Source organism: Lingula anatina, chromosome 1 (genome assembly GCF_051362555.1).
Source record: "Lingula anatina isolate TDL-2025a chromosome 1, LinAna3.0, whole genome shotgun sequence".
Taxonomy (NCBI): Eukaryota; Metazoa; Brachiopoda; class Lingulata; order Lingulida; family Lingulidae; genus Lingula; species Lingula anatina.
Window position 1 is genome coordinate 41336980 of NC_141767.1, and position 18576 is coordinate 41355555.

General features: G+C 36.4%; 1 protein-coding gene across 2 annotated transcripts; it reads right to left on the minus strand.

Annotated features, from left to right (window-relative positions):
• Positions 1-2038: 2038 nt before the first annotated feature.
• Positions 2039-13999, minus strand: LOC106175636 (leucine-zipper-like transcriptional regulator 1). 2 transcript variants are annotated; one of them, XM_013557740.2, is made up of 19 exons: positions 13720-13999; positions 13431-13493; positions 12907-12963; positions 12563-12642; positions 11723-11831; positions 11254-11392; positions 10457-10596; positions 10028-10174; positions 9783-9837; positions 9308-9511; positions 8959-9045; positions 6029-6173; positions 5708-5772; positions 5241-5357; positions 4625-4787; positions 4113-4291; positions 3559-3762; positions 3287-3367; positions 2039-3035 (listed from the first exon to the last, which is right to left on the minus strand). In XM_013557740.2, exons 1-19 carry the CDS (start codon positions 13863-13865, stop codon positions 2892-2894), a joined length of 2325 nt encoding a protein of 774 aa, XP_013413194.1. In that variant the 5' UTR covers positions 13866-13999; the 3' UTR covers positions 2039-2891. The 2 variants fall into 2 exon arrangements, with proteins under 2 accessions (XP_013413194.1, XP_013413193.1); XM_013557739.2 differs by having other exon boundaries at positions 11254-11395; positions 13720-13998.
• Between the last annotated feature and the right edge of the window lie 4577 nt (positions 14000-18576).

The following is an 18576-nucleotide window of genomic DNA, read 5'->3' on the forward strand; positions in this document are numbered from 1 at the left end:
TGACATGTTTCAAAGAAAGAGCAGGTCAATTTAAAGAACTGACAAATGATCTTATTTACAAATTATCTTTGAAGAATACACAGAATATATTGTAGGCAATTTGGATGCAAGGTGTTTCTTTTAGATATGAAACAGAAATACAGTTTTCAATGCAGTTGTTTATGTACAGTGGAGACGCTAGACTGTCTTTAAATACAATGTTTACCTAATCAGTATGTACAGATGACTCTAGCAATTGCCTGTATGTGTTTATACAAGTGTGTTATAATATATAAAGTATAATCATCTTACAAAAATATCTCCGAGAGCTTGTTAGTCTTCGGCAATTAGGGCTTACCCGAATCTCATCTGAAACAAATATAAGCTATTATACTGTCTTTAGCTGTAGGTAACCTGTACAATGATAATATTATATAGTAATAACTTTCTTAGAATCAAGCTGAACAAAGGTCTCAGCACTCCTTGCAGTATTATGCGTTTTTAAAACCTTAAGTGATTTCAACTTACAAAGATTAATTTAAAACTAATAAAAGGTGTGAAACATAGAAGGGGGAAAATTAACCATATAATTCCTTAGATAAAATGTTTTTTAAATCCCTCCTTAACTATCATAATTGTCGTCAAGATAGACGTTTAACATGTCAAAGTTTGCCCATTAAATTATGTACACGTTGATGGCGCGCGGTTACTCTTGGATCAGAACTGTGACATGCGCTCTTATAACATTCATACAAAATATATATAAGTCACAAAGCTTTTTTTAATTGCCCAGGTTCATGCAGAACTAAAACACAGCAAAGATTTCGGTATTTCAGATAAACTTAGGTTTTCACCAATTGCCTTCTGAATACATCCTTCCTCTTGTTCGTTTTAATCAAATAGCCTTGTAACACACAATGTATAATCAAAACCAATATAAACGTATATTCTAATATTCTTGCCGACATACATACAAGCAACAATAGGTAAAATATTACAAAGACACGTGTTCAACATTTGTCATCGCTCGCTTTCCTTTTTCATAGGTCCGCCCCTTTAAATTTAATGACGGAGATTATCAAAGCCGTTGTACTTACAAGATATATTTGCATCCACGCCTAATAAATGCTCGACCTTGCTACTGCGAAGTTGCGTCTTCACCTAACGCTGCCCAACTGTCAAGTGACTATTCTTTGGAAGATAGGTCGCACTGCATGAGTAACTTATTGTTATGCAAATTGCAACTGGCTCATTTTAGGTGAGAAGTTGTGGCTGAAACTGTTCACGAATGTTCAAGGTCAAAGTACATGCATCCACTTTTTTGTCATTTTCTTCCAACAAACTCAACACTACGTACTCTCATATCCCGTAAACTACCACTCCCACAAAACTCGGCATTAGGGGAAGAGGGTGAATGCTGTTAATTTTTTGTACCGATAAATATCCGCGTAATAATAACTAACTTGTTTTTATGGCACTCAGTATATATTCAAGAATCTCAAACCCAAGATGTTTCACTCCAATAATGCATGTATTCTGCAAAAGAAACTACGGGCCGGATAAAACTTCTTAGCAATTGCCCACTAACATCGTCAACCCAGCAAAAGTTTTGTATGCGCTCGCGAATAATTGGGCATTGTCTCACTTTTTATACCAATATTTTTGGCCCGAGTTTGATTAAAGTAATGATTGCCGTTTTTATACCTTTTTCCTTAAATAATGATACGACGGTACATTACAGTGGGCTTTTAGTAAGAACCTCTTTATGCCATGATTTATAAATTATATTTCTTTTGTCCTCTACGTGAATTATTCCCAGTTGATAAGCACTAAAACAAATCAGTCGAAGCGAGCACCACCGGTTCTCGATAAATAACTGTATGAATATTAATTTTTTTCAATCTGGTTAACAGGGGCCTCATTCGTATCTGAAAGTTTTTTTAATTTCCTTTAATGCAGTGCGCAGTTTAGGCACTCTCACGTACTCGTCGATATCGTTTTTTCAAGTGCAGTGAAATACCCAAGCAAAAATATCACAACTGACAGATAACTCTCCAAATTGTGCAAGGGGTAATTTTATTCAAAGCAGGCTCAGATAGCAACACCTGGTCAACATAGTCGGACTCGTTTAATATAATATGTTAACAAAATTGACTTAACCAGTGTACCACTTATTTTGATGTCATACAGTAATAAAGTGTTGCCGAAATAATTATGTATTATAATTTTTTGGCTTCAATGCCCCCGCCCCTCCGTCCGCCCAATTCCGTTGCAGATTCTATTAGGCCCAGGCTATTAACTTGTTAAAAGCAAACGTCATTACACCTCTTTGCCTTACAACAAATACACGTTTAGTTAAAATTTTGTAACAATATTGTCCATTGCTCACAACATATGAACGATTGTTCAAAATTGCACACATTTTACCGGAGGTGATATGGGGAAAAGAATGTCAGCACCAAGATGACTATAAAAAGTGTGGTAGCAGAACTGGAAACAACATGAAACATGATCCGCTCTGTCGCACCTATCACAACAAGCCTTGGTTCGAATGCAATAGCATCCAATCATCTCCAATAATATTAACTGTGGCATACATGGATGATCACCGTCAAACAAAAAAGCTGCAAATGTTGTTGCTGCTGTTTTAAATAAAGCACCAAAATACTATTGCACTTAAAAAAGTGGCACAAGGGCCACACGATGACATCCTTGGGTCTTCTCCAACGTGTCCCTTTAACACTGCATATCTGTATACATCCCACTTCCAAGACGTCTGCAGTAAGCTGCCACTGGGGTACGTACATCACAGTAGAACAGATAATGCTGTGATATTACTATGGCAAATGTAGCTGGCACACTATTAAGATCTACCAACAATGCCCCTCTTCCTCCCACCAGCCGGCTTCAAGTCACATGTTGCTGGAGTCGGAGTACAGGCTGATTGAGGACACGTCCTGACACATGCGACTGTCCCCAAGGTCATCTGCCAGGGCGTAGAATATGTCCAGAAGCAGTGCCCTGCTTAAACGGCAGATCTGGGGTAACCGTGCCACCTGAAATGGGACGATTAAATATTTACTGATCTACTATGAGATACTATTCCCAAGGTGCCTCTAGGAAGAAAACAACGACAGAGGCCCCGCTACGCTGGCTTGATGTTTTCATGAAATTTAACATATTTCTGGATATCATATTCACTTATTATGGAATACCTTTTTAATATTTTACTTTAGTAAAGCTAAATAAATTAGCATAGATCACATAAAACTGTATTAAATGTTTCACCACTTTGTCATTTTCTTACCTTTGGAAAGTGATGAACAATGATGTTCAGAGCATGCTTCTTCATGTCCAATGCCTGAATACGGTCTGCAGCCTCAAGAATCTGAATTATTAAGAATGAGACTTCACAAATAATAGTAAGAAGTGGGGAAAAAAACAAATCAAAGGCAAAGCCTATCAAAATAACCACCCACTACCTTTCGAACTGCACAATCTTTATATGAATGAAAAAAGTCAAGAATTCTTGAGATAACTGGCAATCAATAAGTGAGATGTTAGGGATCCCCTTCCTACCTGGACCACATTCTCAAAAGACACATTCATCTCCAGGTTCTGTTTGCAGTAAGCCTGCAGCCTGTTGTTGGTGAAACCATAGAAGTAGGGTGCTGAGAACAAGTACAAGCTATCTTCTGGAGGCATGGTCACATCACCGTAATAGATATACCTCATCAGGCTGTCAAAGGCCTGGCGTGATGGAACCATTTCTCCAATGGCAATCTGGAATAGGACAGGGTGTATATCAGGAGAAATAACTTCACTTTATGTCAAGCACAGTAAGAGTTTTAGTATAATTTGAAGTATCAAATGTGTTTATCCAACTTGTTTACCAAATTACGTTTACAAAATGCTAAATACAACTTTTTAAAATCTACTTATATTATTAATAGTATTTATTTAAAAAGGATGAGTGTGAAGCTGGTTAAAAGGATCACTGTGACTGAATCATCATTAAAAGTAGATCTACAGATATAGATATAGAAATATAAACATAGAAGTACATATGAATGTCATTTGTTAGGTGTTGTAGCAATCAGCTATGATGCAAATATCCTGCAGAGACTACTCACGCTGACTGTGTTATCCTCTGGCATAAAAGACCTGAACATGGCCTCAAAGTAGCTACACCTGGCTGCCAGGATGGCCTTGTGTGCCTGGATGGGAGTGCCGTCCAGCATGAGGGTGATGTCACAGAACTCCTGCCCTGTGTACTTCAGGAATGTCTCCAGGTCTTGCTCCAAGGTGTTGTCTGGAATGTGGCAGGCACAGGGATAACACCATCCATAGTATAACAAGATAAATTTGGTAAAGAAGTTCATATTTTCATCTTCCACTAAGAAGATGCATTAATAAGGGCTAGGATTGTACTCTTCTTAAACCAATCTTCTCTCTATCACAAGCAGTTCCCATATGTACATAGCAATTGGGGAGAGCCTTACTTTATCACCAAGGTGCTTTAAATAAGCCTTAGCACTAAAACACTTACAACTCTCCTTCTTCTTTCAATAAATATGGTATTACATATACTTTGCATATTTATAGAGCATATCATATTCCATCTCATCCTCTATCTTAAACTTACAGTTGGTAGTATCTGGGCCAGGCTCTGGCAGCAGTCTGACAGGTGGCATCTGCCGCCTTCTTATTATTTCCACCATCAATGAACGGTCCACATTCTCAAACTCCTTGCTCATCACTATCTGGTTGTAGTTGCTCTCTTTGACTATAAACTTCAGACAGAACTCCTAAAATACAATATAAAAATCTTTGCTTTAATAACTCCTTACTTCTGATAGAACAGTGAATCGTCACTTAACTGCCCAATGCTTCAATAATATAACACAAACTAGAAAAGCACTCCGAGAGCGCAGACCTCCGCCAAGGCAGCGATTTTTTATTATAATTGATTGATTATTGATTCAGATCACCACCAAAAACTTATCACTTCTAAGTTAACCCATTTCCGACCTACCCTGAAAATTTCATCAAAATCGGTCCATAACTTTTTGAGTCATGTTGATGACAAACAAACAAACAGACAGACAAACAGGGGTGAAAACATAACCTCCTTGGCGGAGGTAATTAAAATCAAAACAGATGTTACTCTACATAGGGATAAAATCAGGTCACCAATCAATCCATTATTTGCTATAATTGCATTACTTAACTAGTATGAATATGTGCAAAAAAATATTTACCTTAAGGAAGTCTAGTTTGAGTCTTGCCGCATTCTGCAGAGCTACTAAGACATTTCTGTGATTTATACTGGCTTCAAGAAATTGTACACACAGCTGTTCTAGCCTCTTCATATGAAACTGGAACATGGGAAATAAATTATTTCAATAGTTTCCCAAAATAACAAAAAATTAATATATAAAGGCATTTTTGAATTATCTGTATCATTACAAAAGCAGGCAATCACATACAATAAAATGTTTACAATGTTTCAGATAATAATTTTTAAAATAAAGCAAAAAAATGCATTTTTGAAAAACATTTGATATCTGAAAAAAAGAAAAAAAATTGAACAATTCTTCCTTTTTCTTCTTTTAATTAGAAAATTTTTCTCATATATGAACTTTATTTCACTCATTTTCATTAGTTGTAGAGCATGTTCATGACTTAAGATATATTCAAAGATACTACACCTTCAAAGTGTACATACCTGTAATGCCTGTCTGTACACATCCATCATGGTGAGAATGACCTCATTACTGGTCGGCTCTTGGCCTAAAAATAGTGGACACTCAATATTCATATAGATATGTATACATGCATACGTATGATAAAATAGTTTACATAAAATTATTTAGTTTAAGTAACACAGTATTAATGTGGCAACAATTTAAATAATAAAGACAATTAAGCAAGGAATGACTTTTTTATGTTCCCCCCAGTTGAACACATAAGTTTCAATGGATTCAGTTAAATATTCATATATTTCTACTTTTTATTTATATCTTCATGGTTTGGCTGGAACACTCACCTTTCTGAGTGGGATGTATTCTGTCAGTATAGATATAAGACAGAATCATGTCAAAAGCCTTGGCCTCTGCTTCAGGGAGATGCACTTCCAGTTTCTTGCTAGAGTTTTTGGAGTTCATTTCTTCGGCATTAGCTGTGGCAATTTGCTGGTTTAATGAGTTGAAAGTCTGTCAAAACTTTGTCACATGTTAATTATTAAAATATTTCTTCAAACTGTACTATTGCTGTAGAAGTAGAACAACACCAAATTGCCAGTAAAAAATTGTAATTGTAAAGTGCTTTAGCTGCTTCATGTTCCAGACCAAGTCTGCATATGACACCCTGAGCTTCAGAGATAACTTGACACTAACCTCTTCACAATAGCCTATCTTCATCGTGTCAAGTTACCTCTGACAAAAATAGTTTGACCTAGTTAATATAAGCCAATCGAATCCAAGTTTCAAAATTTTTCACCAAAGTTTGGTGAAAACGCTGATTGGTTGACCGTCAATCGGCAATCCTCGGCTGCTTCCGCAAGCTCCATACTAACAACAAAGTTATTGTCGAGTGCGGAGACATCCGAGTAGTTCCGAGTGCATAACCGCAGTGTATGAAATTCAAGGAAATTACTAGCCAGACCGCCAGGCAGGTAACTCTGAAAAGTTACCAGCCCGGCCATGTAGTTACCTGCCCTAGTTATAATAACCCCTAGAGTTAAGAGTGGTATGCTGAGGGGGTATAGAATGCATTCTTGGGAGAGTAATTTGGAAATGAAAGGGCAATATCATGCCTTATGCATGGAAATTTAGAAATTGGTTGGATTTTCTACCGAATGATACCTTGTCAGTGTTGGATTTAGAGGGGGGTCAGGGGGGTGCTGACGCCCCCCTTTTAATTTCTGCAAAAAAAAAAAACTCACCTCTTGAAATAAGACTTTCACTAGTTGAATCATAGTTCCAAACCATACCAAATGGCACCATTCACCATCTAAAATACCAAAAATTTTCAGGGCCCTTTAGCGGGCGGGGGAGGGCGGGGGGGTAGTCAATTCAGTTTATGTTCACCTTGCAGGCTGTCTCATTTCTTCTTCAATAATTCATTTATAACTATTATTCCGATTTCATGATATCATTTGATCATAATTTTTGCTTTTCTGTGTAGCAACAAGTATGACCAAATATATATATATTGTTGTCAAATAAATCGATCTCTGTGCTGACAATAAAGAAGAAAGAATTCAGCATGAGGGTCCCTTTGAATATCGATTTTAAGCTTCAAAAAGCGGTCGGGAACGGTCCTGCACGCTAATAGAATTTTCATTTATAACTATTATTCCGATTTCATGATATCATTTGATCATAATTTTTGCTTTTCTGTGTAGCAACAAGTATGACCAAATATATATATATTGTTGTCAAATAAATCGATCTCTGTGCTGACAATAAAGAAGAAAGAATTCAGCATGAGGGTCCCTTTGAATATCGATTTTAAGCTTCAAAAAGCGGTCGGGAACGGTCCTGCACGCTAATCGCCCTGAAGGCCCCGTATCTCGAAAGCATTGCTTATTGAGAATAGCTATATATATATATCACATAGAGGCTACAATATATTATATGGGGCGAGTATGGGCGAGTTATTGGATCGAGATGCTTGCGCTCGGTCGCAATGCGTGATACTTTCGAGTTAGGCCTACGGTTTTACAAAAAATGTTGCCGCTCGACTATTTGCAAATTGAAGTCACCTTAATTTCCATGGGTCCCAATTTGTTCTGGTTCTGTCGTAATCTTTGTTATTTTTATTTCTTTCCTCAATTGTTTTTCTTTTGTGAACTTCACTATCGGACTTGATAGAATTTTTTTCATTTTTGACAGCCCAGGATGAAAGCACGTGGGAAAAGAACTATATCTGACGCACGGCGTAAACTCGCACGTTCACTCATAATTTTGGGATTCAAATTTTTGTAAAATTCTCCTTTAATTTGCCTCCGTTGCCTTTATTACTGTTGATTATAAGCACTTCATGTACCTATAAGTCTATTTAATCAATATCGTAACTTTTTATACTTTCACATTTTTATTACTCTCAACCTACAAATTGCTACTCGCGGTATCTCCTTTACACAAAACAATGACGTAACGTTATCTGCTGTGCACTGAAGCTGGTTAAGAACAATGTGCCTCGTTTCAAATTGTCTTTCAACTTCATATCACACAGACGGAACTTCGAAAACGAGGCCACTGAGAGGGAGACTGTTGGTTACATTTCGATACGAGCGTTCGATTGCAAGCTATGGTTAGTTCTTTGCTTCTGTGAAAGTGGGTGAAAACAGTGAGTTTATTTTGCTGAAATCGCTTGTGAACATAGACAAAATAAAAGGTGAAAATAGGCTGTAAATTAGCCAGCCCGTCGGGCTGAAAGTTACCAGCCTCGGGCTGGCGGGCAGGCGGCCATTTCATACACTGATAACCGTACACGAGTGACTACGTAAAATAATGTGTTAAGTTATATCTTGATTTTTTGCAAAATATGAGTATATCGGAATTGAAACCAGAGCAGTTTGAGGCCCTTCATCATTATCTAATGAGGGATGATGTATTTTGCGTGCTGCCCACAGGTTACAGCAAGTCCCTGATATTCAGATTGGTCCGGATTTGAACAAAGCGCGCTTTGACTCGTTCGCGATCATTTGCTAGATTGTTCAATGAGTCATTGAGTGCGGGCTTTAAATTTGATTGGCGGGCGGCGGGGGCAATCGAATGTGGTCATAGGTAACTTGACACGATGAAGATAGGCTATTGTGAAGAGGTTAGTGTCAAGTTATCTCTGAAGCTCAGGGTGGCATATGACTATCAAATAAACAATTTGGTTAATATACAATTACTTTAAAATTGGTTCTTTTGTCAAAGACACTAGGAACTAGTTTACATTATTGTCATTTTATATCTAGATTACCTGTTCTTTGGCTTGTTTGATTTTATTCCTCAGCCAGGAAGATCTGGCAGAAACCATGGATATATGAGCAGGAATACTGACATTGTTCTAGAAGTAAAATAAATAAAAATGTATAAATAAATATGAATATTGATGAACAAACCAAGTTAAATTATACTTTTGTGAGCAATCTTTTATTTCTTTGTGATTTGTTACTATGAGTTTTGCCAAATTAAATCAGAATAATAGAGTGTTGCTAAACATGTACATGTATAAAACCCTATTCATCATCAATTTAAGAAAGCTTGTCTGAACTGCATATTGTACATTTTCAAATCATTTTTCAACAGAACATTCAAAGAAGCTCTACCTTTCCCAGCACAAAGTTGACATCACAGAACTGTTTGCTCTCCAGCAGCCTGCCATAGTCATCATGCACTGTACACTTGGGATAGCTGGAGAACTGGAACCTGTAGATCTCTCCACTCCTCACATTGTTGTCTACTGTCCCACCAAACACATACATGGCATCCCCCACCACAGCTGAGGCATGAAAAAGACGACCAGATGGTACCTGGGGAAAACAGGTTCAAAATTGATTAAAAAATAAACACACATACTGTTGTTGGGGTAACAATATAACAACAAATGGTGACACAATGGTATGTAGTCTACTGAATATATTTTGGGCACTGCAAACATGTTGTCTTGTACGAAGCACCATCCCTTTAAGGTAGAGCTTGTTTTCACTTTTTTCGTTTACATTAAATAATACACCATACTCAAAGTTCCACTTTTCACAGCCTAGTTCTCATTTATGCAATACAGAAATCTATGATCCCTACCTGACTATCAACAGATGGCTCAATTATAGACCAGTTTTCAGAGTCCAAATCAAAACTGAAATAATATAATAATATAAGTGGAAACAACTCTGCGTGAAATGTGAAAACATTCAATTCCATACATAAAAAAAATATTTACTGGGAGACAGTAATATCCAATTTTACCCCAGATACATATCCTCAAACATATCTCCCTACCCAAGATATATGATCTCCCATATTCCCTAGATTTAAGACTAGCTCACCAGTGTAGTTCATTGGGCAGTGTTTGTCCAGTAGCTCCTCCAAATACATATAGATGTCTGTCATATGCCACCATAGTGTGACCATATCTCTTCTCTGGTGGAGGTGGCGCTCCTCTCAATATGTGTTCTGTAGAGATTCTGGTCCATCTAAAATAACAAGGATGAGGTTTTGTATATTTTCAACTATAGCCAAATAATGTCAATGATTGTCAGGATTGTTTTTCAGGAGCATGCCAGATCATCATATGGGAAACAGATCATATAAAGATTTAGACATTAAACTAATTTTTAAAACCCCATTCTATTTCACCAAGGTGCACTCAAAGAGTATTAAAAATTATTCATATTATTCCATCATTTACATAAAAAAGCATTTCTTCTGAAATGTTTGTCTTTCGTAGAAGAAATTTCACCATAAAAAAAACTTACTGTTTTGAGTTGAAATTGAACTGGAAAAGGTTATTGGTGATCTTGGCTCCACTCTGGCCTGAGAACACAAACATGCAGTCTCTGGCCACAGCCAGGGCAAAGTTACAGCAAGTAGGGGGAATGTCTCCAGACTGGTGCACCTGGATGGGAAACAGAATTGTTTCAATAACCTGATTGATATAAAGTACAGAAATCCTCAAAAACATTTGGAAAGATTTTTGTGCTTTGTGTGCAGGTCGAAGATGGGGGTTTTATCAAAATGGCTTCATCACTGATCTACCTAAGTTATATCCATGTATTATCGTATTTTGCAGTTTCCCCACCCCACCTTCAACTGAGTGTTGAGCAGGCTAAGGTCAGTATTAATATACCCTGCCATTATGCCAGTAAATAAACATACATGTTAAAATAATTATCAACAGCTTTGAAATGTTCCAATATATCAGAAAGTCAAGTGTTGATCTCAAAGGGAAACGACTCTATCTATTTAAGCATATGGTGTGTGTGACTATTTATCTCTTCTAAGATCCCTTATACTTTGTTAGATATGAAGGAAAAACACCTAGAAACTTTGGTTCTCAGAAATGAACACATCATGCATGAATGCGAGATCCACCGTTTGTGTTTTTTGTTCTTGACATGTGCCACAGTATAAGACAGAGGTGCCACTCATTCTTTGCCCCTGTGTGCATCTCATACACCCGACTGATGAGGTACTTATCAAAGGACCCTAAGAAAGAGCATGAATTTGATTACAGTATTGTTAACACAGCATGTTACACTTAGACTGTACCTACCTCTTCCCACTGTCTGGAGTCTCCCAGTAAAGATATTGTCCACATATCGTTGAGCCTGGCATTGCCATCATAGCCAGCAAAAATCCACATCTTCCCATCATACACTGCAGCACCATGGGCAGCACGGGGTACTGGCATCCTACTAAAACATAATGCTTGTCACAGTGACAACATAATCAATATTCGACCCCCCTTCTTCATCCCTGTAATTATTAAGTTGCTAGCTGCTTTTATTTATGTATACACTGCACTGCTTTTTTCCCAGCAACATGACAAGGTTGTTTATTAGTAGCAAATGGAAGCAAGAAGACTAATGGGATTTTTGTCTTATTGTACAAATGTGCACAAAACACATCAAAGAAATAATCATAGCTGTATCATTCAGAAAATATCAAAGAAAATAACCAAATATTTAAGATATAAACTGAAGTACATACATATAAATACTCATAAATACTACTCTCTTTACCTTCCTTCGAACTTCCATTCCACCCACTGCCCTGTAGCAAACTTGTACTCAAAGAGGTCATTCTTGTTGGTCAGGTTGGAGTTAGAATGGATGTCACCAGTATAGCCACCTGCATATATTGAAAACAAAAAACATCAACATAAATCAAAATACAGTAACCTGTAGGTTATTTTTCTGATAATAAATGTTCTGCTTGAGAGAAATAAATTCAAAGTGATTGTTTATGTCAATTAAGTTAAAATCCTAAATAATATGCAAGTCAAGAAAGTAACTGGACAATCAGTCTTTTTCCCAGGATTTCTTTTTCTTTATTAAAACATGGGGTACACATATATTAAACAGTGTAATGAAAATGGGCACACAAAATGGCTATGTTACAGAAATATAACATTAAAGGGATAATAACTCTTTGTATGAGATCTATATTTCATAATAAAAACATTGTGAACAACTCATAGAAATATAATGTAATCTGTTTTACCACAAAAACAGCAGTTACTAGTATAGCTATAATTTTGATATCTGAGCTTGTCTTTAAATCACGTGACCTCCATTGATGGCCATACTCTGTTATAATCTCTTAAGAGATTTTAACAAAAAAACAAACTTTTTAGAAAAAAAACAGGGACTAACTTTGAATGTAAAAATGGATTTATTAACCATTGGTAAGTATGGGAAAATTGTTGTTTACTCCAGGAAAATTCATTTTTTGGCCAAAACGAAGAGTTATTATCCCTTTAAGTATAAGTTATTTTTAAAAAATTTATGCAGAGGAACACAAACAAACAAACAAAAATAACAAATATATAAAAGGCAGTTGCCTAGAAATTGTGTTCTTACCAAAGACAAACATGCTCCCCTCATGCACCACTGCAGAATGGTGGTACCTTGGTGCCGGTGGGGTACCGGTGGTAAATGCCCTAGAACAATTGAAAGATCATCATCATTTTGAGAAAGCAGTACATTCTGGCGACTCATTCTCTTTAAATGTTCCCATACTCCTTTCCCTCTCCTTCCCTTTCTCTCTCTGTATCTCTCTCATATTATATTTTAAGATACATTTTTGTCATAGGTAATTGGGTAGCTGACAGCTTAAGTAAAAGGATAAGTAAAAGATAAGGGCATATTATTTTCCAGAAGCTTGAAGAAAAAGAATCAAACTGAATACATAATGTGGAACATACCTTCCCCATGACTTGTCTTTCACATCAAACCTCAGGAAGTCATTTAGCATGTTCTTCCTGAAAATATAATACTACGATATGCATAAAAAATTTACTTCATAACTTAAAACTATAAAGCCACTGTGTTAAGCCTGGCACCATGAAGTACATCTTTTAAGTTAAATGTATGATATATTCAGGCCCGTAGCCAGGGGGGGTTCGGGGGGTTCGAAAGAACCCCCCTTTTTGCTGGAAAAAGGTCCACTCTGGGTGAAATTTGACCTAGTTACATGAGGATTATATGGTAAAAGGTCCACTTTTTCAGAAAAAGAACCCCCCCTTTGAAATTGCTGGCTACGGGCCTGTATAATATGATACATGAGCATCGGACAAATTAAAATATCATTTCATATAAAACAGACAACAAAGTACATTGCCTCCATCAGTTCATCTTGTAATGACACACATAAATTAACAAATCATTTTTGCATAACAGTAGTAGGGTATGTAAATTGGTTTTCAAGCAAGACAGACCAGTCATTTACCCATTATCTCCTCCAAACACATAGATAGCTTCTTTGTATGCCACAACTGTATGTTTACTCCTCCTGAAAAGCCAAACCATTTACGATTTCAGAAATTACTATCAACAAAGTGGAAAGCTGCAAATAAATAAATAAATAAATATTTTCATACAGGAAAAAGTATTTTGTCAGTTTAAAATGTCAATTCAGTTTGGACAGGTGTATAAACGTAATTCTTTAACTATTTAGTGTTGTTGATCTCTATAATTATGAAATTAACTGACAGGATATGGTGCCTTCGTCTACTAACCTAGCTCCAACAAACTCGTCACATTCCGGCATTCGCCTCCAACGATGTACCGTCTCAAATGGACCAAAATCAAGCGTCAAACATTCCGCACTCTCCGTCCAGTTATGGTGATCAAAATCGACGCCTGGCGGTCTTGCTATAGCCATCCTTGAATAATAATGCTACTCCCTATATAAATTGAGATGTTTCAAAGTTTCCCCCCACTTTAATTCATAAAATGTTGGTTAAATTCGGTCTGAACTGCAAATTATCTTGCAGACCGCAACGAAAACATTCTTCACACCGCCATGACAGCGCAGCGGATTGCAGGAGATCCTGTTCTCTGATTGGTAGAAATTCATGTAATTATCTAACATAAATTTTTGTGATTACCTTTACGTTCTATATGAAAAAAAATACTGTGGGCGGATCTAAAATACTTTGTACCTGATATTTCAATTGTCTAAAATCCATGCTATTATCTAACATATTTTTATGATTGCCTTACGTTCTAAGTGAAATACATAGGCCCCCTACAGCAGGTGCATGGCTCTAATTTTAACTTATTTCATACTTGCTATCAAATTTTCTTTAACAATAGTTAGTAAATTTTGAGAAATGACGGGAAATAAGAGGATCCAACTGTATAATTTCGTTTCCCGCATTTAATCCCGAGATGCGTGAAATGTTTATGCATTTGGAGCAACCCATTTCCGTGTCTCATAACTGCTGCTTTTTATTCTCCCCCCTTCATGATTTCAAACTTTTCGACGCGCATCATCAGTTTTATATGAATAAAATTTTATTTACTGTGATTTAATTGTGAATTGATGATTTTATTTCACGTGAGCTGTGACCCCCCCCCCCCCCCCCCCCCCCCCCCCCCAATGGAACCTTCAATTTAGGGTTTCAGGATTTATCTTCAATGTAAACATTACCTTAGAAATTGAAGGCACTGCCCATTGCATTGCAAGCACTATATGCGTGTGTGCATGCGCGAGCTTGTGTGTGAGAGAGAGAGAGAGAGAGAGAAAGAGAGAGACAGAGAGAGAGAGAGTAATGAAATGCAAAACTTGAGCGCATAATAAAGCATAAATCTATTGGAACTGTTTGAACAAATAAAAAATGTGCCAGCAACTAAAAAACTTTAAACAAAATTGTATAGATTTCAAAAGTCATCTCACCACTCCCACGTAGGCCTATATCTAAGGGAAAACATCCAGTTAAACGAACGTTTTCAATCCCAAATGTATTATTATTTTATTTTTAATGTCCGTTGTTCAGAACTGAATAATCTTATTAGAGATGTTTTAGAACAAAGTTAGTTTTTTTTTCCTTTTTTTATTTTTAGAAATATTCGGTATGGCTTGACAATCCTGGATATAGGAAGCCTGTAAGATAGGATAGGATTAAAGGAGGCTTGTAGTAGAAAAAGGAATAGGAGTTAAAATAATTTTAATTAAAATTCATAAATTGAAATCAGATCGGCCTAAGTGTAACATTTTAAATAGCATAACAAGTATGTGGGCTACATAAGTGAAACAGGTAGGCCTACCCATGATATACCTGATATAATTTATCGCTGTAGGCCTATACATAAAGATCGCTTTATGGTAAATGTTTGCACTCTATCAACAACCAAGAAAAATGTTTTGGCTCAACTGTAGCAATGGCGTCCAATTCGTATCAGTCAGAGAACTTGGTGAAACGCAACCATTGTATTCTTAAATTGTATAGAAATAAAGTTGAAGACTCCAAATGACAAATGGAACGAATTTTATTCATGTAGCCTACACATTTGGAATAGACGCTTAAAATGGTATTCGGACCTTAATCCTGGGTTAGCAATGAAACTATCCAATGGACCTACAGTAGACAAGTTTTGCTGTTAAACAGTTTAATTTTTTTATTCTTAAAATTATTTTATTTGATACCAAATTCAAACTGACCTGCTAAGTTTTCTCATTTCTAGTGTTGATTTAATTCTTCTTTTTGTATGTGTTGTATTTCACTTAAACAAGAAGGACCTTTTGAACATGGTGAAGTCGACAACTGACAATTTATAATTCACCATGTCACCGAAATTGACATTTTATTTTAGTGATTACAAAACTAGAAGTAACTTATGTACGACAAATGCAGAAAAAATGATAGATTACGCTTTTTTCTTTTCTTTTTAGTACGTTGCAAAGGACCTTTTTATAATCTGCATTTATTTCTGAAATCGTTAGAAAATATATTGAAGCAGAAGCCATTTTATCAGTTTATTCTTGTTATGACAGTTATTGGGGTAATGTTATAACTAAAGTAGGCTAATTATGGGACACATTCCTTAAGTTTTTAATTAGTCAATCAATACAATCTCATATAGTATCAAAAACCTTTGGCAGATCAGGAAAAGTAAGAGGGAGAAGATTTAAGTTTGAGGTGCCTTTGAAAGGGGACTGGGTCTAAAGCCCCAATTTTATTTTTTAAAAGGGTTGGGAGTAGGCTGAAACCTAAATCAGCTATAAGCGTGTTTATAAGTTACAGAAAATGTCATAATGGCGCTATAAAACATGAACTGGAAATGCAAACCCACATTTAGGGTGAACAATGATTTTTAGAAAACCAGTATGTGAAACGTTTGATTTGTGGGTTTAACATCATTTTTTAATTTCCTAAGGCGATTTCTTGAAAAGGTATCCGATAAATCTGCGTTTTGGCCCACACTTCCATAAGAAAAATAAAATTAACGATTTTGTATGACTGCATAAAAAATGATAGGCCAGCATGGTCTTTTTTTTCATAATAGGATACTCGTTTGGAACAAGTATTTTTGTTTTTGTAGCCTTTTTTGCTTTGTCAAATTCTCTTTAAAATATTCGAGGTATTTTTTCCATATTTTTTCTCTGTTTTATTTGCAATTTATTTTCTAGAAAATTGTGGTTTTCTAGTCAGGCAAGCAAAAATTCTTGGCGTCGGAAGTAACCGAACTTGATTCTTCCGAAACACTGACATTCTATATTCGAGTTATCACTTCTAAATAATTGATACATTGTTTTCAGCTCTGGTAAAGATGTCAATTTCAATAAGTAATCAGTTTATTGAAATTAGATTATAGTTTTGGGATCATTGAGGGTCTCAAAATACAGACATCTGGCAAGGTGGCGAAAGGCTTGACGGTTTGCAACAGGTTTACTGGGCTATCCAAACCGCCGGTAGCACGCGAGGAAGTCCACCGCCCCGCCTGCCCCTAATGCAACCTACCACGAACGGACATAGGATGCTAATGGCATCATTTTTGAGCAACGGCGTCTGAATAGCGGTGTGATGTAACCCTAATGTCCATCCAATTTCTAGCACATTAGCGGCCGAGATGATGATAAATGGTCATTAATGCGCCATTGATTTCTCTAGTTTCTTGGAACGTTGAAACGTGAAGACTTCGTGTCATGCGAGGTCCAAGTTGTAATCGACAGGAGACATTGTTTCAAAACCAATGTAATAATGCAGTCAAATAAGAATAATTCATACAATTAATCCGAAAATGTCAAAGACCTTTCTTTGTCTAATACATATGTTTACTAGCACTAGGTGGCAGCTGAATTATTCATTTGAAAAATAAATGCCATATTGTGTGCTTTAGTTCGAGTTCTTTCAATTTTATCACAGATTTTTAATTGGACAATAAACGTACAGTGTATATCCTAGAAAAATATAAATCGCATTTTTCGAGATTTGCATTTTGGTTCTACGATTGATTTAAATTGAAAAAAACATACCATATATTTTTAGTAATGTTGTTAAAGATTGGTGAAAATAAAAGAAATTGTCGTAAAATACGAATGGTTAGTCTTCTTCGGCTGGACCTGGTACAATATAAAACTACGCATTTTAAAATTATGACACACTTTGCAACCCAGTTTATATGACGAAGGTCTCGGATATCGATTTCTAACTACCGGATGGAACTAAACTCCAGGCTTGCCCACACAATCAATAGGTTTTTACAGATTTATCACAGATTTATAGAGTAGAACCAGTCACCATCAGAGCATCCATCCCAAACCCTGCCAAGCCAATGACGCCATTCCCTGACGAAGGAGCTGTAAAAAAGACCATTCCTAATTCAGATCAGTTCAGAGAGACATTTCAAAGGACAAGGGTGAATTTTACCAAATGAACTTTGTCAGTTGTTTTAATTTTTCATTTTTATAATTAGATTTTGACTGCAAAAATCTGCTTAGCATTGCCGGAATAAGTGGCTTGACAGTTGGAAACCTTAGATATTAACTTCTAAGTGGGCTGCAGCAGTACTGATCACCAATCTATTTTACAGATGCGCACATGTTCAAGGAAAAAAGTAAGGCAAACAGTCGGGAAATAATAACAACTAAGAAAGAAATGTACCATCTCGCTATTCATTTTTTTAGGAAAACAGGATGCTTTTGTTTTTTATTTTCTTTTTCCGGTGTTGACTTTTGTTTCATTATTATGGGCAATTTTTGGATAATTTCTGTGCTACCGTCGCCATGCACAGCCTTATTACGAAAAGTTAGTAGCAAGCATTTGTCGTTGTGCTAAAGAGATGAAAGATAGCGCTGTGCTGTTGTTTTTCTTGTTCCACCACATTTGCGACACCTGCAGTGATTTTAACAGACTTTACACATGTTCCACGTTAGAAATTCATGATACTATGTATAATACATCAGAGGCCTTTTTCCTTTGATTTTTAGCCAGCGAAAAGTCAAGGGGATTTAGCTTTGACAAGAGAAGCAGCGGAGGAGAAAATGTTTGCAGGTCCTATGTGAGTCACGAACGCCGAGGTATGGCAGAGAAGAAATAAAACGCGGTGGCGTTGTGATCTTTTCAGCAGAACAGTTTGTCAGGGCAATT

Coding starts and splice junctions, on each gene's coding strand:
- LOC106175636 (XM_013557739.2), bottom strand. CDS start 13,865: ATGGCTATAGCAAGACCGCCAGGCGTCGATTTTGATCACCATAACTGG. Junction 5,358..5,707: donor TGTACAGACAGGCATTACAG/GTATGTACACTT, acceptor CCCATGTTCCAG/TTTCATATGAAGAGGCTAGA. Junction 3,763..4,112: donor CAGAGGATAACACAGTCAGC/GTGAGTAGTCTC, acceptor GTCCTATTCCAG/ATTGCCATTGGAGAAATGGT.